Here is a 24185-nt window from a genome sequence, read left to right on the forward strand (position 1 = left end):
ATCCCAATTAAGTGTAGAAGCACACTTTTTTTCGAAATCCCGTCAGTATAGACGTTTGCTTCCGAGTAAATACTAGTACGAGCTTTTAGCTCGAAATTTTACCGATTTCAGTACACTTTCAATTAACCCTTTTAAACGAAAACAAAAAATAGTGTGGCCAGATCATTATCCCAATAAACATGTTTCAATAGAAAATACTCAATATAAAATAGTAGTAATAGTGGGAAAAAATCCCAAGTGAATATACGTACTTTTGACTTTTGATTTGAACTGGACGACTACTTAGAGAGATTTGAAAGCTGAAAAGTACTACAAATGAAAGATAAAATACCCGACTATAGATTCCAATATTCGTTTTAAATAGAAAATTGACAGATTTTGAGACATCGACCGAATAACACCAAGATATAAAAAAATCGCGCGATTTAAAAAACACATATATCTCCGAACCTCGAGCCAATCAACATGTTTTATTACCAGATTCGTATTTACTGGGCATAGATCTATAAGAAAAGTCATATCTCGTCTCTGAACTATTTTTCGTGTCGAACAGTGTTATTTTTTTCAAAAAATAATAAAACAACAAATCACAGCTTGTTACTATGACGATTAAGATCATAGTTTCATTATGTATATAAAACGTTCACGTACAACCATCATAACAATTATAAATATTAAATAAATAGCATCGTGAGCCGCCTCTGGACATGAGAAAGCGATGGCAGATAAAAACTTTAACGTCAGTGCACCAGATGTGTCCAAACTTGTGTCACATCTCGACATCCTTCGCATCGTCAACAACACACAAACCGAACTCGTCAAAAACAGACAACAAACACCAAACAAGTGTCATCGAACATCCAGCGGCGTGTCAAGCAACTGAAAAGCGTCAGCTTCCGGTTTTCCGACGTGTTTAAATATGCGCGCGAGCTCGTGACCCTCGAATGTTGTGTGCCGACAATCTACTAACCTAGTGCTATTTTTTTTTATACTGAACTATTTAATAAACCATGACCATGTTCAGAGTGGGTTGGACAATATGTTTTCTATGGGGGTCCGGACTGACTCTTAGCCTGGACAGACCGAGAAACATTCCGACTAAGCTGTCAGCTGCTGTTGGAGATTCTGTCGTTTTCAATTGTCCGTTGGATTTTCCGCAAGATATAGAAATTCCGTATATTTTAAATTGGAAGAAAGACGTGAGTACCCTTTGATTGATTTGAAACACTTCTATATGTATTTATTTGCGTGTGGGATCTTTAATTCTTAACGACTACAAAAATTTGACCAATCAAACCTCTTTTCGACAATTTATTTATAATATTTTAAAACTTTACTTCCGTATAACCAGTGGTATCACCCTAATGGTTTCCGGAAACCCGTTTAATTTAATTAATTTAATCTAAAAATTAATTTAATCTAAAAATTAATTTCATCTAAAAATTAATTTCATCTAAAAATTCATATAACTTTTGTCAAAAATTGTACAAATCTTAAAAATTTAATGAACTTTCATGTAATATTGCCTTAAACGAAAAAAAATGTATGTATATATATATTTTCAAAATCATTTTATTTTGGAAACCCGTTATTCCAAAATTGGGGTGACACCACTGCATATAACTGAAATAATTTGTTGTAAATCTTAAGCTTAATTATATTTTATTATCATACTAAAATGAGCATTTCAAATCTAATGCTTTTTAATTAATATTATACCTACGTATGCATATGCATAGTACTTTTAAATCCATATTAAACATATTTTAAGTACATAAGTATGTAGTATATTAAGTTGAAAACGTTTTTTCAAGGTTTTTTCTATCATTTATCGTTTTAAGCTCAAAATATCAAATCAAATCTAATATTTTACATGTTGCAACATTTTTTATACATTGAGTACATAAATACATACATACATAAATATGACAAAATCTATGCAAAAAACAACAAACTCTCAGGTTTTTTAGAATTTTAAATATACATGCTTTTGCGTAATAGATCTAACCATCATAAACAGCTTTTTAACAACCTATTTTATAAATAAATAAATCTTTTCATAAAGTTATAAATGATGGTATGTAAAAAACAATAGAAATTATATCAAAGTCTTGACCACGTTTATCTTTGACCGTTGAAATTGATCAGTCATATGTAAATGTATATAATATTGCTATTATGTGTGTCTGTCTGTCTGTATGTCAGTGTAAGATAACGCTCGCTGTACTATAACAGTAATTTCGATTCGACATACATATATATGTCACAGCTAAACCACTGCCAACAAAACGTATAATATACATATTTAATATCGCAATTCTGTGTCTCTGTGTGTCTGTTTGTGTATCTGAGATAACGCTCGCCGAAATATAATAGTCGTTTCGATTCGACATACATATATATGTCACAGCTAAACCACTGCCAACAAAACGTATGATATACATAATATCGCAATTATGTGTCTCTGTGTATCTGAGTTAACGCTCGCCAAACTATAATAGTCGTTTCCATTCGACATACATATGTATGTACATACGTCACAGCTAAAACAATGCCAACAAAACGCACGAATACATTAACAAAAAAAAAAACTTCTATATACATATACTGTTTGCTACCAATGTTTCCTCTGGGCTAAGAAACGGTGCCAAGTCTCTGAGCATTTACCGTCATCTATTGAAAATGTTTTTAATTAATTAATTTTTCTATTGGAGTTTTGTATGTACATATATAGGTAGGTAGGTAGTTTTACCATTTTTTTCAAATTAACAAATATTAAATTAAATATATTTAAAAGGTAGTTGAAAAAAATACCTTTTGCGAATTGTATTACTTGCGAATCGAACAGAGGGCCGACACATTTCTTTTAATTTTTTTTATTTAATATACCCCAAACGTTAATTTTGTTTCTGTTCCTTTCTTCGATATATATATTGAGTGAATGTACGTATATATTGGGTGAATGCGACAATATATATATATATATATATATATATATATATATATATATATATATATATATATATATATATATATATATATATATATATATATATATATATATATATATATATATATATATATATATATATATATATATATATATATATATATATATATATATATTGAGTGAATACAAGACAATATATATTAAATCGACAAAATCGAGGTTTCGTATTCTCCAATTTTCTCCTCCAAAACTGGACCAATTTAAAAAAAAAATTGCATCATCCGTATGAGAAAGATATTTTTTGTTTGTGTGGTTGCATTTTTTTAAAAATCAACCGTTAAATAAGCACGCTGGACTCTTTTCGTGGGTGTAAAAAAGAGGCGATTTTATAGATGTTTGGCGGCTCCTAACTCCTATAAAAAATAATTAATCAAAAAAATAAAACCACAAAAACATGCCAATGGTGGATATCCATAGCATATTAAAAAATAATTTCTCTAGTGCCACTATTGAGGAAGAGAGAAGTGTAATACGTTTGTATGGACAAGGCGCTGGTGTACAGCCCTCTTAATATGCCAACACCCATACGATGATATTTCATCGGGTACAACATTACTGTGTACATATATTATATATATGTATATTGTTTAATCATTAATTTCTTTACATATATAGATTTAATTATGATATTGTATATTTGTATTGCATTAGTTAAAATATTATTAGTATAGTTATAGATTCCAAGTTCTTGAAAATTCTTATACAAATTGTAATCATGCAACGCTTGACATTTTCACTATTTTCTTGAAATTTCCCGGCCAAAAAAGCGTCGCACTACAAATTCATAACCGGCAATCAACTTACCAACAACGCTTTATTCAAATTACAAACGACAGTGCGTAACATCCTCTCGTTACATAGTTAATTTCTTGAACTGCTCCAACGCCATTCAGCACCGTTACAAATAGGTATATTCGTATTGTACTCGAATTTGTCATCATTTCACACATTCCGCGATGACGATTATTAGTCACACCAATCATAGGATCGGACGTGCTTGCATTCGCTGCTTTTCCGATTCCACAACATTCCACAAATTATGTAGCGTCTTATTTACTAGCTTAAAATATAAGACTTACTTTACTTGATTAAAGTGTGATACTTATCTAAGTTTAAAAATGAACCGATACTTGCATGTTCAGTGCCTTTAAAACGAGAGAGAAAGGAAAATTTCATCTGAAAATACAAAAATGTTATGTTTAGTGAAAATGATATTGTATGTATATAACTTCCTATTACTACTGAAATAAGTCGAAACTCGTTTTGTTTCATTCATCACATCCAATAGAGTCTAATCATTACATGAATAGGCCATGGATCGGCAATCTTTTATATAAGAATCAAATATGACTAACCATATTTAGTGAGTTTGAAATAAATAAAAAAATACAACACTCTATGACTATTTCTTTATTAAGTGGAGAAAGTTTCTTGAATGATACTCCTGAAAAATAAATATACTAAATTATGTCAATTTTAATTTCACACTCAAAATTCTTGTCATTTCTTGAAGACAACAAAATATTCAACGTTTTATCGAAAGCCCAGTTTGTTCAAAACCATGAAAATGGTTTGTACTACTTTTTTTTTTGAAGAAATAAGGTTCAATAATTCTCTGCTAATTAATTGTTTATAAATGTAAATTAATAGTTAATTACTTAAACATCATTACTTGAACTAATCATAATCATTAAATAATATATAGTTTGTATATGACAACCAAGTGTTGTCATATACAAACATTTATTTGTCAATTTTCATTTATAACCACAGTTTATCATAAAAGTTGATTTATCTGAATATGTGTATACTGATGTTTTGATTTATAAAAACGTTGATTCGTTTACAAGGCACGTTTACAACATGGCTTGAATGTATTCTACAATAATAATCAAGTTTTTTCTCCCATCATATCTTGAACACTTAAATTGTCTTGAATGGTCAGTTCTTAATATGTCTTGAAAACATTTTTAAAATTGTGAACTATGAAAAAATGTCTTAAATTTATTAATTTTAGACATTGAAATTTAGACAACTCAAAAATCTATTTCTTAACAATTTATTTGATGATGGAATAAAGTTTTTATGATCAAATAAATTTAATAAAAAAAACAAAATGAATGTTTACCATTATATTGTTTTGCCATGTCAAAGCTGTTTATATTACAAATACCGAGCGAAGCCGGGTAAAACCGCTTGTATCAAATACGCGCCCTTTTATGTCTTTTTTTTAATAGCTAAATGGCAAAAACAGCATAAAAATTTCAAAAATCAAAATACTATAAAACTTTAATTTTTTCGAAAAGTTTTACCACTTTTGCAATATTTTTCACCTAAGCTCGATGACAAGGAGCGCTGTCGTGCGTAAAAATGCTGTCAGGATCAATGATACCACCAGGCTTTGTGCGAGGCACCAGATGTGTCTTTAGCCATTTAAATATTGGTCCCCATTCATGGACTCATTAACGAAATAAATGGGCCCTGGACCTTTTTTTCACTTATGACGGCTCAAACCATTGTCTATGGTGGATGTTTAATTATGCTATCGATACTTGAGGGTAGGTAGCGTTCTCGGGGTCTGCAACGAACAAACAAACGGCTTGGTGTCATGAACTGATGGATACATTCATCGCTCGAAGATTGCTTTGAGGATACATTCGATACATCTCTTGAATAATGCAAAAAAAGTGAAAAACGAGCGTACCGGCACCTCAAAATTTAGCACTGCCCGTTGCATAAAATATAGCAGAACTTGTCTTAATAATAAGATCATAGAAAATAAAAATTATCGATCACTGTCAAGCCCCGTTCGAAGGGTCGAATTGGTATATATCACCGTCAAGTTAGTATAAACAACTATATAGATTTTCAACGAGACCGCTCCAATGAATAGACGACCCCATGTATATACTGCATGATACCGCGTATACGACGCCGTATACGCGTGTTTTTTTGTGTATGTTACCGCATCCCTCGCTGTGTGTTCGCGCCCTTAGAATACAAAACAGCATTATATTGTAAGATTTTCATTGATGGTATCATCATCTCTCTTACCTACATGCGAAACGTTATTCAAATGAAGTCAGTCTTCCTACGTGTTAATCTTCCGCTTCCAAGATGGCTACCAAGTGTAACACGCGAACTCGGAATAGTCGCATGCAAATTAAGTGCGGCATAGGAAGTGGCGTTGAATTTGCGCTTAAAAAGCAGCATCCACATTTCGCTCCACATTCTGCCCGGTTTTAATTATCCGCAGAGGTCGAATTAATGGCGCAAAATGTGGAAAGGTAATACCGCGACCGCATAGTCGTGGCAGCCGGCCGACAATACAACAAAATCCAATAATGGGAAAATTCAGTGTTGTGGAAGTGGCCATGCGTGACCCACATGTGTGTCCACCAACATCCTAATCATTATAGTGCTGTTTTTCCAAAAATATATTTAAAAAACATTGTGTTTCTGCCATTTTCGCCCGCGGTTTGGAACAGTTGTGTGTTTGTGCGTTGACTTGTTGGGTTATTGTTTTGCCTCAGACTGAAAAGTGCTAAAAGTTGTGTTCGAAATTGTTGCAAGCGTAAAATTTTCAGTGCATCAGATCATTGTGATGATTCACACTTTAATTTAAATGTGTTATTTAACTAACTTTAATATTTTGATAGATCGTTTATACTGATTTTGAATTAAATTGAATTTTTACATACATATCATATAAACACATATGATAATATTAATTGATAGTTGTAGCTTTCAACATATTCATAACTAACAAACTTCTTGCAAAAATCATAATTATTTAATATATTGCTAACATAAATTGAAACAAAGTTCTAGTTCTACATACAAACATACATTTCAGAATGTTGTATAAGTTCGTGCCCGTTTTCCTTTAAAAACGTATGAAAATCGGGCATGAACTTATGCAATCATCCCCATAAATCTATTAAATACTTAAAACCACATCAAATTTGGACAAAAATATGTTTAAATAACATTTTTAATGTCATACATATGCTCAAAAAGTAAATAAAACTTAATGATAAACAATTATTTGCCAAATTATAATCATGGATTATAATATATGCTTAATATATATGTACATATATTATTGATGTTTTAATGAAAATCATTCATTGTATTGTTCTACAAACTAATGAATAAATTTGAGCATAATTAATAAAACTGGGAAACAATCTATCAAAAAACTAACTGTCAAATTAATCATGAAAAATATATTTTTGGTTGGCTATAAATATATATACTTATTTGTTTTATTCAGCTCTCTATATTAAAATATTTTAAATTTCGACCTAAATACTGTGTGTAATTTAACTATAATATATTGTGGAATTGATAAAATTGACCGTTGGAAATCAATTGAAAAAAAAAGCGTACTGAAATTGAAAGTGATGAAAAGTGTTTCTTCGACTATGTCCAAGTTAGTGATATGGTGGTTGATTGGAACAGTGTCTGGGTGGATTCTGGACCAGGGAATGGGACAAGTTTTTGAACCGGATGTTGTCAAAAATGAGCCAGAGCTCGTCACAGCTCCAATTTCCGGAAACATCACTCTCAACTGCTCCTTGGACTTTCCACAGGGCAACGAAATTCCGTTCTACGTCGAGTGGAGGAAAGACGTAAGCACCCACACATCAAATTTCAATTGTATGTACCTATCTGGTGGCATCAATGAAACTAGATTATTTAATTACACTACCACTTTATCGCGTACGAAGAAAGCTCTCAATTTAAGAAAATTGGTGGAATGCTTCATTTTACCAATTACCAACACACCCTCTTTTGTTCATTCATCAAACTATATATTCCTTTTTGTTAATTTAAAAAAGAATATTGATGATGTGTGATTATATTGAGTTAATAGATATTGTTTTCAACCGCAACCTCTAATAATAAACAGCTGATCTCATTACATCAACTGCATGATTCAGAGATTCTGCAAAACTATGTTGCACCAAATTGGTGTCAACAAAAGCTCAATTCACCCAATCAAGTCATGTTTTTCAATTATAATATTGTATATAAACCACTTTCTTGATTGTTTCAAAAATTTAAATTATTATTAATGATTTGCTTTCAATTTTATATATGAAAAAATGAAAACTTCCAATTATTTTCCAAAAACCTCTTCCTTCTTCTAAAACGTGTTCTTTTTGGCAAAAATACAAATATGTAACGCGAAAATTTCCTTTTTTAAACAATTGTTCTAAATCCAACTATGACAGATTCTTAATAATATATTAAGTAATTAAAATATTCACATTATTAATTATTTGAATCCCTATTATGATAACAATTTTATAATGTATACTTTTTTATAAGTTATTACAGATTTTTCGTTACAAAGTTTGTTTTTTAATATATTGATGAATAATCATAAATAATGGTTATTAATTTAATCAATGCATTGCATATTAACGTGTAATACCAAATACTCATTATTTAGATTGTTAAATAATTTAGTCAAAATGTCCCATAAAATTTGAACATTATTTAAATATATAAAAAAAATATTAATATGTTATAAAAATTGTTATTTAAATTATTTGTTAATCTATAAATTTATAGATGTATATTAATGTACATAAATATATAAATGTATATCAACGTCAATTTGAAATGAAAAAGGTTTAATTTCAAATTAAAAGAGGTCAATTTGAAATGAAAAAGGGTCAATTTGAAATGAAAAGGGGTCAATTTGAAATGAAAAAGGGTCAATTTGGAATGAAAAATCTGTATAAATAATTTATTTCATGTAATATTTTCATAGTATTAAGTCTCGTATAAAGTAATAGTAAAATAATGATCAAAAATCAATAAATATAATGAAAAGTGGAGCTTTCCATCACATTGAGAGTGTCTACATATATAACAGTACTTTATTATTATACGTATTCCATAGTAGCTCTTTCATTATTACGAATTGAAATTGAGAAGAGCGTTTAGAAACCCAAAAACGAACATTACAACACAATGCATCATCACATTTGAGCTAATTGTTAACTTGAATGGGCCAAGGTCGCTCAATAAACTTGCCTAAATCCAATATCAAATCAATTGTGTCCGGGAAGCAATTAATTCGCATGTCAGATAGAGAAAAAAAAGCTAGTACTACTGATGCTTTTGCGTAACGTTACGAATGTGGCCTCATGATATCATCACCAATTAGGGTCGATTAATCGCTAATCCGGCAAAGTGATTACTCTCTCGGTGGTTAATTGCACGACGGAGACGATGCAGATGGTACCCCCCCATAACTGCGTACATCTCCGGACGTATGTATATTGAAATACATGGTGTTTTGTTTTGGTTGAGGATAGACGAGAGACGCGCGTGTCTTAAGCAGGAAGTCTCCGGATGAAGTCATGGTGTAGAGCTAGAAGGGCGCCCACGTCCATTGATTGACGCCGCACTGCCCTCGTTATATGCTAATACAGCACACGTAACCGACAACAACAGTTAAATCTCAATCCAGAACACGAAATGTTAACGTAAATTTGTTTAAAACGTGAAATATGACTGCTCCCGCTCCGACGGGGTGCGTGGGCGAGGCTAGTGATGCGAGATATACGCATCACCACAGCAGTGAAGATGCTGAAATCGGATACATGAAAATGATACATCTGCAACTGAATATATATATATATATATATATATATATATATATATATATATATATATATATATATGTAGTAAATAATTATTTATATTTAGGTCAAATAATTGACATGTCTGGTAGTAAAAATGAAGAGATAAAGAGACGTATGAAATTAGGATGGAGTGCATTTGGACGAATGAATGCTGTTTTTAAATCAAAAATGCCACTCTGCCTGAAGAAAAGGATCTTTGATCAATGCGTTTTGCCAGTGATGACGTATGGATGTGAAACTTGGACACTGAACGCCAAGATGCTAAATAAAATCCAATGCACTCAAAGAAGTATGGAACGCTGTGTGCTTGGCATAACGAGGAAAGACAGAAAGCGGAACACGTGGGTGAGAAATATGACAAGGGTAGTGGACATAGTGGATAGAGTGAAGAGATTGAAATGGCAATGGGCGGGTAACGTAGCTAGGAGGATGGACGAAAGGTGGACAAAAGAAGTGCTTGAATGGTACCCGAGAGAAGGCAAAAGAGTAAAAGGAAGACCGCAAGGAAGATGGGTGAACGAAATTAGGAAAATGTGCGGAATGAGATGGATGAGTGTTGCGCAAAACAGAGACGAGTGGAAGCGTGTTGGAGAGGCCTTCATCCAGCAGTGGATGGCGAATGGCTGTAAATGATGATGATGATGATGATATATATATATATATATATATATATATATATATATATATATATATATATATATATATATATATATATAAATATTGTTATTATTCAATTGATTCATTACAATTGTTTAAAATTTCTTAAGAGGGCTGTACACCCGAAACCTTAATTTTGTTGCCGTTCCTTTCTTCGAAAGGCAACTATTTTTAAGAGGTCATAAAATTTATTTTCCAAGAATTATTCTCAAACTGTCTTTTTTATGTAAATACATTATCAATTTTGATTCGGTGATTCTCTAACTTTTTATTTAAAAAAATACTCTTTTAGCCATTAATAATTACGAGACATTTTATTTTTTTTTCTTGTAAACTACGAAAGTTCAAGACCAAGATGTCAAAATAATAATGTTAAACTCGGTGTTTCTCAACATTAAAAAAAAAATCTTAATATGTTGTAATATGGCGTATTAAGAGGGCTGTACACCCGCAACCTTAATTTTGTTGCCGTTCCTTTCTTCGATATATCATATATATAAAGACGGTAATCTGTGTGTGTGTGGGTGTGTGTGTGTGTCCTAACTCTCGCCGAACATGATGAATCAACCAGTATGGGGAACAAATTTATTTTTTTTTAAATCGACCGTTAAATAAGCACGCTGGACTCTTTTTGTGGGTGTAAACAAAGAAGCGATTTATAGATGTTTGGCGGCTCCTAGCTCCTATAAAAAATAACTAATCAAAAAAATAATAGATGCATCCCAATGGTGGATATCCATAACATATTAAAAAATAATTTCTCTAGTGCCATAATTGAGGAAGGGAGAAATGTAATACGTTTGTATGGACAAGGTGATGGTGTCCAGCCCTCTTAATAGTCCATTTTCAGAGTTTCCTTTATAATAACGATTAAAATTTGTATTGAGTGTGCCTTCTGTTAGATTGATGATAAAGATCATCATATATATGTATATAAAGGGTTTTTTTAATAAAAAAAAGGTGCCAGAACTCACTTATTGTCGAGTTTTTATTGGAAAAGATTATATTCAAATTATATTATGTAGAATACTAGTGTTTTGACCCGGCTTCACATAAATTGGCTTAAACATGGCCAATCTAATAGTAAACATTTTTTTTATTTATTTGAATAGTTTTATTGTATTTAAATTTATTCGAATATTCATTTGTTTTTTATTTAATTGAACGTCGCGGATTCTACGAACCAAACATACATACAAAGTCTTTATCGAAATTATATGTATACTATGTGGTTGTTTTACCCGGCTTCGTTCAGTATTTGTAATATAAACAGCTTAAACGTGGTGAATCTAATAGTAAATATTCATTTGTTTTTTTATTAAATTTATTTGAATCGAAAAAAATTGAATATTCATTATTGGATTGTCATCATAGAAACTTTTTTTTGTTTACGAAGTTCCTAACCAAAAATATTTACATATATACATACTTACATACTTACATACATACATACATACATACAAAGTCTCTTTCGAAATTATATATTAGAATAGATTCGTTGGAATTCGTTTGATGGAGGAACCGTTTCAACAATGAAATCAGATAGATTGGCAAACTCTGATAGGAAGCGATCGACTTGGAGGCACAAATATCCAAGTCTGACCAGCAGCATTAAAGATTAGCACGGGATCGAACCCGGTAGCCTCTCGGTGCTAAACATAAACACAACCTACGAGCCATACTGCTGGCATTGTAATGTCGATGACGAATTTAGCCTATCAGGGTCTGGAGTAGGTGTACATTGTAACTTTTAACCTTTCCTACATGGATCATCCTATTGAAAAAGATTGAGCTTCACCGGAGAATTAACTTTTGTATGAATCCAATACTATGGTAATTGTTGATATATGAACAATTTCAACTCAGTTCATTACAAAAATATTTTGGAAAATTGAAATATAGTACAGGAAGTCTGATGCAAAGCTGATTCCACTTACTATCATTTATCATTAAGCTACCCAAATTGAATACAGTTGGTTATTTAAAGTTTTGAACTGAAATTAGATACTAGATTTTAGATATTCGTTCTCTTCTGTAACTTTATTTTATCAATTGAACCATATTTTATTCAAAATTGTTTAATAATTCCTGATTTTTAGCTTTTCACTTTGTGTTGTTTTATAATTTACCCGGCGTGTACCACCGGTGGCCACGCGAATAGTGCTATAGCAGACCATAATTTTACGGTTCCACTTCATTGAGCACCCCAACACTAAAATTCCTATAAAATTCTAAAGATTTAGGTACAACTCATTATTAAAGTGATTTAATGCCGTCACGCGTAATTGGGTGCCGATACGCGTGACAGTGCCGCCACATGGGCAAATGTATGTAATCATGCGCCGGGCTGAATGTGTTAAGATATTCAATTCGTTTCGTTCTCCTGCTCTTACGTGGTAATACGTCATGCCCGTTGTTGCTGGAGCAGTTGGGACTTTATGTCCCTAATCACTATGTGCGTGGTAGACATCATCATTTGCTGGCTGTACCTCCTGCCCGCACAGTCCTTTTTCGAATGGCTCCTATTCCAAGAGCTATTCGACTTCTTAATGAAATCGTTGCTGCCGAGACTGAATGTGATATTTTCCACCTTAGTGAGCGTAAATTGTCGGAAATTACTCTAACCCATTTATCTGGTAGTCTGCGCTCATCATTGTTTTCATGATTGATTGTGATTTATGAGTGAAATTTTGATTAACTCTCTTCCATTTGGGCCTTACAGGGATGTTTTGTATTTGTAGTTGTTTCTTACATATTTATTTAAACTGGCTGTAGGTGCAAGGCATTCCTTATGCTATATTTTATTTGATATTTTTACTTTATCTGTTATTATTAAATGCTATTTTTTATGTTTATGTATGGATGTATTTATGTTTATGTTTAATTGTTATTTTTTTTTTTGTTATATTTTTTGACCATTGTGGCGCTTTAGGAATTCCTGTTATGCCACAATGGTCTGTTTAGAATAAATAAATAAATAAATATTCTTTTTCACTCTACTACTTACAAAATTAAGCTAAGTTTCTGTAATGATTTATGTTCTGCTTTTTATCGCTTTTAGTTGTAGTTGCAGACGTTTTTCTTTGATCAATTGGTTGAATCTTGATAAGAAATAGCACTGTTTCGTGTTTATAAGTCTAAAATAGCAGAAAATGTGTGACAATAAAACTTTTCAAGTACGTTAACTAACTTCAAGGAATGGCAATTGATAACATTTAAAGACGAAGCGTGTTCTCGAAAAACAGTTTTATTTGTAGCAAAGCTTAATTGAAGGAAAAAGTATAATACACAACACACTCGGTAAGTGGCTCGTGCTACAACAATGAACAGCTGCCTACTAACAACAAAAGTCTAATTCAATATCCCATCTCCGCTCTCTGGGTCTTTTGAATCGTGATTGAAGCAAAATAAATTAGCTGCGCTCAATGAATGCATTCCAAATGATCCGGAACAAGGGGGAGCGGTCACTCTTTTGTACCTATGAATGGCGAATGGACAAAACGTCACAAATTTGTCCGGAAAGCAACGACATGCAATTTTTTCACATCGTCACACTATTGCACATATTCTGTGTTTATATCAGTGAAATGTGCTTAAACAAATACAATACATAGGCACTGCATAGCGTGACCCTTCAGAAACAAACTTTCCCTTTCAAAAAATATGTTTTGTGAGAATTGATAAACATGTACAAGTTAAATACCTACCTCACGGGACCGAAAGTGAAAAGCCCGGAAAGCAAAGATCGAAAATCGAAATATCTTAAGTCGAAAGATCAAAAAAAAGGGTGCATGGTAAACGGTACTATGTATATATAATATTGTATATCAGTGGCATGCGGTGAAATTATCTCTCTTTTTTTCATACAGCCTTTTTGTCCTACAGCGCAGGATTCGGGAGGAAAAGCCTGTTCCTCTTGTTCCTGTTGTGTCCTGCTCGCGCAAATTAAGTGAGAATGTACAATAGGGGGAGAGAGACTTTTACCGCACGCCACTGATATATACATATACTAACTGTTTTTCATATATATATGCATGGTAAATGAATATTTTCGACTTTTTAACATTCGGTGCGGTGTCGGTCACACATAGTAGCATATTTTTAGATCTAAATAAGAAATTTGAATCTTGAACGTTTTATTTGTTTTATTATTTGAAACATTATAATTATTTACATGGCCTGCACATCCCAAGCTGGGCCCCTGAGCTAGATTGCTTAAGCCCAACCCCCCCCCCCCCCCTCAAAAAGATTCAAAATTGAAATTTAAAATCATTTCAACAATATTTTTCACAATACATACACATTAAGAGGGCTGGACACCAGCGCCTTGTCCATACAAACGTATTACACTTCTCCCTTCCTCAATTATGGCACTAGAGAGATTATTTTTTAATATGCTATGGATATCCACCATTGGAATGCATCTATCGTTTTATTTTTTTGATTAGTTATTTTTTATAGGAGCTAGGAGCTGCCAAATATCTATAAAATCGCCTTTTTTTTACACCCACGAAAAGAGTCCAGCGTGCTTATTTAACGGTCGATTTAAAAAAAAATACGCGCACAGTTGCATAGAAAATATCTTTTTCATACTGATGGTGAATTTTTTTTAAATATTGATCCGGTTTCGGAGGAGAAAATAGGAGAATACGAAACCTCGATTTTGTCGATTTAAAATATGTATTATCTGGTCGAAGCGAAACTGTCGAATTCACTCAATATATATATTGATATATATATATATATATATATATATATATATATATATATATATATATATATATATATATATATATATATATATATATATATATATATATATATATTGTCGCATTCACTCAATATATAATATATATCAAAGAAAGGAACGGCAACAAAATTAAGGTTTCGGGTGTACAGCCCTCTTAAGGAGTAATAAGATTGAGGATCACCTGATAAATGAAAACATATATTTTCATAAGTTTCAAATAAGTCATGATCTCGATTGTTTTTAAGTTTCCCAGTTTTATTTGATATCAATGATAGGCCCCTTCGTGACCTGGACCCCCGGGCTAGAGCCATGACTGTCCCCCCGATGCCCGGGCCATGATTATTTACATTTACCCAGTAGTATGTCTCGACTTGGATATTTGTGACTCCAAGTCGATCGTTTCTTATCAGAGTTTGCCAATTTATCTGAATTCATTGTTGAAACGGTTCTTACATCAATTTGGGAAAAATCATCCTACCCGCTGTCACAAATATCTGAATTTGATTTATGTACAATATGTAAAAATGTATTTACAAGTATAAATCCATAGATGTCTCTATGGATTTTTTAATTAATTAATTAATTGTTAATTTCGTGTTCTCCAGCCTCTCGAAATACAGTGATTTATGTAATAAAAATACTGCAATGATAGTAATTAATTGTCTAGGAAGGCGCATTGGGGTCTAACTGTCAGGCCTTCCTGGTGTATCTATGTAAAAAATAAAAATAAATAAAACATGTATGTATGTATAAAGAAACATTTATGATTAATTGGAATAAATCAGAATCCCATTGAATATTATGTGTGAAATAATTTTTTTTTTGATTTTTAAATGCTTTTTATTATTACGAAATTATGTTCACAATACATCTTATATCTATTTTAAAAGCTACTGATCTACTGATCATTTTCTATTTTACAATTTTATTTAATTTGGTTAGTAATCATAGTATTATATTATTCTAATGTTAATCTACACCATAATAGGAAAAAGAGCTCAAAAACCTATTTACAATCCTTATAAATGCTCATAATACATCTAATAAATAATATTAATTAAAGACTCTCTAAAGTCGATGACCTAAAGCAGATTGTGTTTAGGTAATCTGTGTTTATATCTGAAGGGTAATAGACATTTTGTTGTAATCACAGAGACTCTTCACAAGTGTGTCAGTATGGTTATTAGTGATTCTGTCATAGAATCTACTGGATATTTTGTTATTAATGTCTGTACCAAACGGAATATTATATATGGCATGCAGTTTTTTCAAGTTAGTATATAAATTATTTTTAGTGAAATAAAAATAATTTATATGGTTGCCACTGATAGTAAGATAATATCATCTATAATTTAATTTCACATCTTTCTATGCTTGTCAATAAATTACGATTAGATTTTTTTGTTACGGAAATTGAATGACACCACTGACTACATATATGGTTATTTGTATCTAGTTAGTCAAAATTGTTCCAAAATAGCTTGACAGCTATAGTTCCTGTTACATAGTTAAGATATATCAATTGGAAGTGTAACTTATCGTCTGCTACAATGGGATTAAATTAGTTGTTACCATCGCTACGAGTCATTAGTGCCCCAGAACTAATTTTTCTGTTTATTATTTTGTTTTCTACAATGCTCAAATTGTATTCAACATTCGTTCATTCATTATAATTAGAGACACGTATTTTTGTCAATTTTAGCATTTTCATTTTGCATTTTAGCGTTTTAGGGCATTAAAAATTTTCAATATATACATTTATACAATTTAAAGACAACACAACAATTAAAAATAAAAGAATAATGTTTTGGAATTACAATAACATTGAAAAAAACATGAATATAAAAATATAATACCAATTAAAACTAAACATGGAGCATATTTCTACAGATTGTTTTTTGAGATTCGTGAGATGATCGATAACAATTATATTGTATTTACTAAAATACCTTTCAGCATCCACACTATTGACGGAACACCAAATAGATTTTAGAGCTGCACAACCAAACTCTTCATATTTAATTTTTGTTGTCATCAATAATAGCAATATATCCAGCGTGGATTCACTTTTTATATTCTCAATTAATTGTCTAAAAATGTGCTGATATCCTTCCAAACATTGAGCTTCTGTTAATACTGTTGCGTAGGGGTGGGTGGAGGTTCCAAGTAAAAGGCCAAAGTCGTTTCACAGCATTTATTGGTGATTAAGGAGATACACACACCACCAGAGCTCAGTCTAGAATGTCTTGATATCGCCTAAGTATCGCCTTATAAGGGATAGATCTCTCAGGACATCTTCGACGTCTAATTTGTTTACCTATTGTTATGGTCACGTACTCGGATGTGCATTCCCACGACACTCAGACCCACGGTATGGTTCACTTCTGAGAACTCCATGGGAATGCGACAGAGTACCGCTATCACCGCATTCATTGTTTAGCCGACAGCACATAGTTTGCCGATAATCCCCGAAACCAATTATAACGGTCACACAGTCTCTGGGAGGCTACCCGGCCTAATCCGATTGCAACTAACCGGTGGCTCTTTACTAACCTCTTATTTTAGTATACGTAATAATACATTAAACAATGGTAGGTTTCTAAAAAACAAAACTGTTTCTCTAACATTAATATTAGATTTTGTACCTGTCACAGATGGATTGAATAGTTTACTCAATGTTTGGAGGAATAGATTTGTCTCATTTAGTCTTGAGTGCAAAGCTAGTTTTAAGACGCTTTTTTGAGCAGCCTTTTGAATACACAGCTCCAACTGTTTACAGTAGTAGACAAAAGCAGTTGCTTGGTTTGGACAGGAAAAACACTGTCTATGGTAAACTGCAAGCTCTGTTTTATCCCCTCAATTTCTTTACACTATAAATGGGCAAAGGGATAGGAAGAACTTTCTAAATTGTATATTAATTTTATGCAAATTTCACTTTTGCTTGTTATTTTAGCATCTATTTGCATATTTTACGAATTTAGCATCTATTACCATCTATTCCGAATTTTAACATCAATTAAGCATTACTAGCACAATTCCCAAAATACGTGTCTCTAATTATAATCAATTATAATTTTAGGGTCGGTTGATTTTTTCTTGGCACAACGGTGAAGAACAGCCATACGATGAATTTTCAGATAGAATCGTCCGGTTAGAAAACGACCAACGTAACTTTGGACGAGGTTCCATCAACATAACCGCCATTAGAGAGACTGATTCGGGATGGTATGAATGTAAAGTCATCTTTCCAAACCGAACTCCCATTTCGAGAAACAATGGAACGTGGTTTCATCTTACAATAGATGGTAAGTCTTACTCTAAATACAAATCATTACAGTGTACATGTAGATATTATATGCAACTTATGTTTACATTATTTTCAGGTCCAATTTTAATCAGCATTCCACCTGTAAATCAAACCACGATGGAAAAGGAAACGGCATTGTTTCCGTGCATCATCAAAGAAGCAAATGCTTCAGTGATCTGGTACAAAGATGGGATACCCATTTCTAACATATCAGATTTAGCGCAAAGGTCTTGGCTCAATCAAAATGGTTCACTCACCATAAAACCGACCATTATGGGAGATCTCGGTGAATATACGTGTGAAGTTATAAACTCTACTGGATTCACGCAAACTGCTAGTGCTTATCTCGATGTTCAATGTGAGCTATATCATACTATTTTTTATTAATATAGTGATATAATATGATATACAAATATTCTTGAAACACAACGGAAGTCATCTTTTGGTACACATATATAAATTGTATCGATGCGGTGCAAACGATCGACAAGCGCCAGACAGACTGAAGCACAGATTAACGACACGTGTACCTTATGCGTGCGCACTGCTCGCACTTACACTAAGCGAAATCTACCCGAAGTCCCGACATACCTACCCTGTATACGTTCTGTGCTTCTGATACTTTAGTTCCGAATTTTGCCTTATTTAACTCGCCAGAAAGATCCAACTCAATTTTAATAATTGCATCTGTGCACATCGAAAGGTTACTCGTCATCTGATGTGCAATCTATCATTCGTAAAGTCGAGAATTGCGTTTAAAGCAGCCATCCAGTTAATCTGTGGTTCAGTCTGTCTGGCGCTTGTCGATCGTTTGCACCAAACCCAAATTGTATTGTAAAAACACAATATCTTTATAACTACAAATTGTCGTAATCTCATCAGATTTTAGTTTATTTTGCCTACATCTTCACTTTATACTTTGTATTATTAATAAGGTTCAAAAAGTTTCTCACTCTAGCACTTTTTTTTATTTTGAATATTTAAATTCATGTATAGCGAAAAGTAAAAACCGCTGTCTCTGAAATGGATTAACTGAAATATAAAACATATTAACTGGAGTATTAATTTAATAAAAATAATAGTTCGCATAATATTGATTTTTGATTTTTAAATGCTTTTTATTATTACTAAATTATGTTCACAATACATCTTAGATCTATTTTAATAGCTTCTGATCTACTGATCATTTTCTATTTTACAATTTTAAATTAATTTTGTTAGTAATCATAGTATTATATTATTATAATGTTAATATGTACAGCGTAATAGGAAAAAGAGCTCAAAAACCTATTTACAATTCTTATAAATGCTCATAATACATCTAATATATAATATTAATTAAAGACTCTCTAAAGTCGATGACCTAAAGCAGATCATCAAATTTATAGGAAAGATAAAACCCAAAACTCTTCAAAAATTGAATATTTCAATGCTAATATTTCAGATAAAGCCAAAGTAATATACACTCCACGTGAGATATATTTACCTTATGGTAGACCTTCAATCTTAGATTGTCACTTTAGAGCCAATCCAGCCCTTACTTCTTTACATTGGTTAAAAGATGGATTTCTATACCATCCTTTCAATGTTCCCGGAGTGTATTCAAAGCCCAACGGCAGCCTATACTTTGAGAAGGTAATCAAATCAATCCACTTGAACAATAAAACTTGACAATTATTACTGCATAGTTTACAAATCATTTACATTTCTAGCGTCATTGCAGGTTGATGAGAATCACGCGGGCAAATACTCGTGTACACCAACGAACAAACTCGGCACCGACGGTCCGTCTCCAATCATAAACGTCATCGTTCAACGTCCACCAGCATTTATAACCACACCTAAGAGCATATATTTGAGGAAATTAGGCGATTCTATTGAAATGCCGTGCGAAGCTCTAAACACTGAAGGACAGTACAGGCCGACTATCAATTGGTCAAAGGTCAATACTTTTCCATTTTTAATTGCAATCAAGTTTTACACATACAAATTTTGTGTCTTATATTGTTTGAATGATACAGAAAGATGGGTCGCTGTTACCCGAGGGACGCTACGTACTCCAAGGTGGAAACTTGACTTTAAGCAGCCTCAAAGAAGAGGATCGTGGAATGTACCAATGCTCAGCTAGTAACGAGGCAGCCACTGTGACGACAGAGACTGAGTTGATGATTGAAAATGTACCACCAAGGGCTCCATACAATTTGGTGGCCTCTAGCACCTCAGATAGTGTAACCCTTCGATGGGCACCAGCGTCCAGTATGCCAACTTTTACTAATCCTACAGAATGGTCTAGTGAGTAGTTAGCTAGTGCACAAAGTTTTAACAAAAACCTTTTTGCCTAACAAACTCAGCTTTATATATTTATATCTGATAAAGTACAAGTCGTGGCTTGTTACTGAATGTACATATAATACATTGCAATTGTTAATTTATTGCAAATTACTTAATACATATTAGAAATACACAATATATAGATAATAAAAACGATACAGCTCTTATGAAAGTATGTATCTCTCAAACTGATAACGCATTGGTTAAAACCTTTTCTACTCAGACTCACTAATCATGATTATGAAATTTAAATTTAAATTTACATTGTTGTAAATTAAATCCACTTTATAATATTATTCTGTATGTATGTAGTTCAACATATAATTATCATTTATTTAAAATGTATGTAAAAGTATTTCAATCAACAAACAGGTATAAAGTACACATTATTTGAGCAAGTTCATGGAATTTATTATTTTATGAGACGATCCACAGAAAATAGAGAACTGCTTTAATTTCAATGTTTGTATACATTTTCATATACAGATGTCTCTATATATAAAAAATTTAAGAAAATTAGAGTTAAAACATTTAGACTCAATAAAGATATGAAATATTTACTTTATACTACCTTAAAATTCAAATTTTCCTGACTATCCAAGAGCACAAATTGAATCATAGCATATTTTTATATAAAAGCTTTTAAAAAAGTAATGGCCAAATGTGGACTTACATTTAATATATAATCCTGCAATTTCCTTCTGTATCAAACAAACATAAAACATTACAGTGAAATAAAACCGTACGTATAATTATTTTGTTACAGCTTTCATAAGACCTCACACGGAATACAGTGTATGGTTCAAGCCCGTCGAAGCCGAAGAATGGCGAACGATGAGAACATCATCGTCACGAATAACTGAAGCGACAATCGGCAACTTGCAACCTGGACGAGAATACGAATTCATGGTATTGAGTCAAGATAAATTCAGCGACGGAATGTTCAGCAAATCCATCAAAGTTTGGACGCAAGGTATCTCACAAAATTCGCAGTAAAACGTTTAAGTCATTTACAAACTATATAATATATTATTATATATACATATATATTAATAGGTTCCGATGAAATCATCACGAAGATAGAACGAGAACCTTTGGAAGCGATAGCGCAAATCGGACCTCCAAGAAATTTGACCGTTGCGTTGACAGCCGACGGATACCTTCTGAGTTGGTCTCCTCCAAATCATGGTCTGGATATGTTAAGAGTTTATGTAGTGCGTTGGTCCCAAGGAGCTCTAGGCCAGATTGTAAACACTGCTGAAACAACAAATAACTATTATTTGAGTAAGTTTAATATACCATATGATAGTTGTATTATGATGCAAAGTGGGGCAGTTAGACGATTAGTATACTTTTTTTTATTTAAATGCTTTTTATTACTACAAAATTATGTTCACAATACATCTTATATCTATTTTAATAGCTACTGATCTACTGATCATTTTCTATTTTACAATTTAATTTAATTTGGTTAGTAATCATAGTATTATATTATTCTAATGTTAATAATGTACAGCATAACAGGAAAAAGAGCTCAAAAACCTATTTACAATCCTTATACATGCTCATAATAAATTTAATATATAATATTAATTAAAGACTCTCTAAAGTCGATGACCTAAAGCACATTGTGTTTAGGTAATTTGTGTGTTATACCTGAAGGGTATAGACATTTTGTTGTAATCACCGAGACTCTTCACAAGTGTGTTAGTATGGTTATTAGTGATTCTGTCATAGAATCTACTGGTTAGTTTGTTAGTAATGTCTGTAACAAACGGAATATTATATATGGCATGCAGTTTTTTCAAGTTAGTATATATGGGTGTATTATAAATTATTTTTAGTGATTTATTTTGTATTACTTGGAGCTTGGAAGGGTTAGTATTCGAGGTGTTATTCCATACAGGTGAAGCATAGGTTAATAATGGTAATATGAGCGTGCGATATAATTTTGTTTTATTTTGATTAGTATACTGAAAATCTTACCTTTTTATATAATGATCATTGAAATTTAATATATGCTAATGTGAATGCAGTACAAGATTTGGAAGAAGATGAGATATACCACTTCGAAGTTGATTCTTTGTCGATACACGATTACAAGATTACCAGTGAAAAGATATCAGTTCATGTGCCGGCTTACGGAAGAATTAGAGCAGCTGTGGCTGGTGTTGGTTGCATTTTGCTCTTGATATTGATCGGTGCTGTAGTATGGTATTCTCGACACAAATTGATGGGAAGAACGACAAGTGAATCGCAAAATAAGAAAAAGTCCAATGGAGATAACTAGTGTCTGAAAATTTTGAAAACTTAAGTCTACTCCTTAAATAGAACGATTTTCTTTTGCTTTAAAATAGTTTAAATTTATAATAGAATTATTTTGACCGAAATCAAACCTTAAATTTGGCACTGCGTTCTTTTTTACATTATTATTAGTTTTTTTTCTTTTTATTGTGTATAATCAATATTTATACTGGTCTTGTGTATGTTCAAACTTTCGATGCTTCTATTGATGTGAATTTTACTATCACTTACACCTGATTTACCTGTACAATATTCACTTACCGTTATCGTATAAGCCAAACTTTTATTATTTAAATTGAAAAAAAAAACTTAAGTTTATTTTTATATTATATTTATTGTTAAGTGTTGAGTGTAGTGAATATTGATCATGAAAAAATATTTATAATCATGGACTGTAAGACTGGAAGACATTTTTAATAATGAAAAATTTTATATGTATGTATGTATGTAATTTTTATAAACATCAAATGATATGAACTTTTATTATTGCTTTTATATATGTATGTATGTATAAATATATAGAAAATATTGTATGAATAGTTTACATGAATGAATTAAATTTTATTTTAATGTTACTGTTGTTTATTTTATATTTTGTTTAATCTGTATCATACATTCAAAGTAAATATGGTGTTTGATAACTAGCAAATATGCGAAGCATCACCTGAGCATATGTATTTTAAATTGCTGCTTACTTAAGTCAAACAAACAAAACATATTTGTATAGAATTTGGTTTAAAATACGCCTAATAATAAACAACATATGTACATATCATCATATATTATATATAATATCGCTATTCTATGCATCTATGTGTCTGTGTATCTGAGATAACGCTCGCCGTATTATAATAGTCGTTTCGATTCGACATACATATGTGTATACGTCACAGCTAAACCCCTACCAAAACGTATACGAATATAATAACAAAAGAAAAAACTTCTATATATACTGTTTGTTAGCAATGTTTTCTCTAGGCAAATCGACGGCGCTAAGTCTCTGGGCGCTTACTGCCATCTATAGAAAATTTGTTTAATTAATTAATTTTTCTATTCGTTTTTTATATTGTTTACATGTACATAGGTAGGTAGGTATTTTTTACCATTATTTTTTAATTAAATATAAATATTAAATTAAATATATTTAAAAGATATTTGAAA

General features: G+C 31.8%; 1 protein-coding gene across 3 annotated transcripts; it reads left to right on the forward strand.

The window, feature by feature from the left end:
* The first annotated feature begins 742 nt into the window (after positions 1 to 742).
* bdl (borderless) lies at positions 743 to 23598 on the forward strand. 3 transcript variants are annotated; one of them, XM_077436323.1, is made up of 10 exons: positions 6367 to 6611; positions 7287 to 7644; positions 18162 to 18387; positions 18466 to 18747; positions 19834 to 20024; positions 20113 to 20331; positions 20411 to 20681; positions 21487 to 21693; positions 21777 to 22004; positions 22757 to 23598. In XM_077436323.1, the coding sequence occupies exons 2-10, from the start codon at positions 7417 to 7419 to the stop codon at positions 23008 to 23010; spliced, it is 2106 nt and encodes a 701-aa protein (XP_077292449.1). In that variant the 5' UTR covers positions 6367 to 6611; positions 7287 to 7416; the 3' UTR covers positions 23011 to 23598. The 3 variants fall into 3 exon arrangements, with proteins under 3 accessions (XP_077292450.1, XP_077292451.1, XP_077292449.1); XM_077436324.1 differs by lacking the exons at positions 6367 to 6611; positions 7287 to 7644 and adding an exon at positions 743 to 1199 and having other exon boundaries at positions 22757 to 23322; XM_077436325.1 differs by lacking the exons at positions 6367 to 6611; positions 7287 to 7644 and adding an exon at positions 751 to 1199 and having other exon boundaries at positions 20411 to 20645; positions 22757 to 23322.
* Positions 23599 to 24185: the final 587 nt, after the last annotated feature.

This window comes from Arctopsyche grandis, chromosome 8 (genome assembly GCF_051622035.1).
Source record: "Arctopsyche grandis isolate Sample6627 chromosome 8, ASM5162203v2, whole genome shotgun sequence".
NCBI lineage: Eukaryota > Metazoa > Arthropoda > Insecta > Trichoptera > Hydropsychidae > Arctopsyche > Arctopsyche grandis.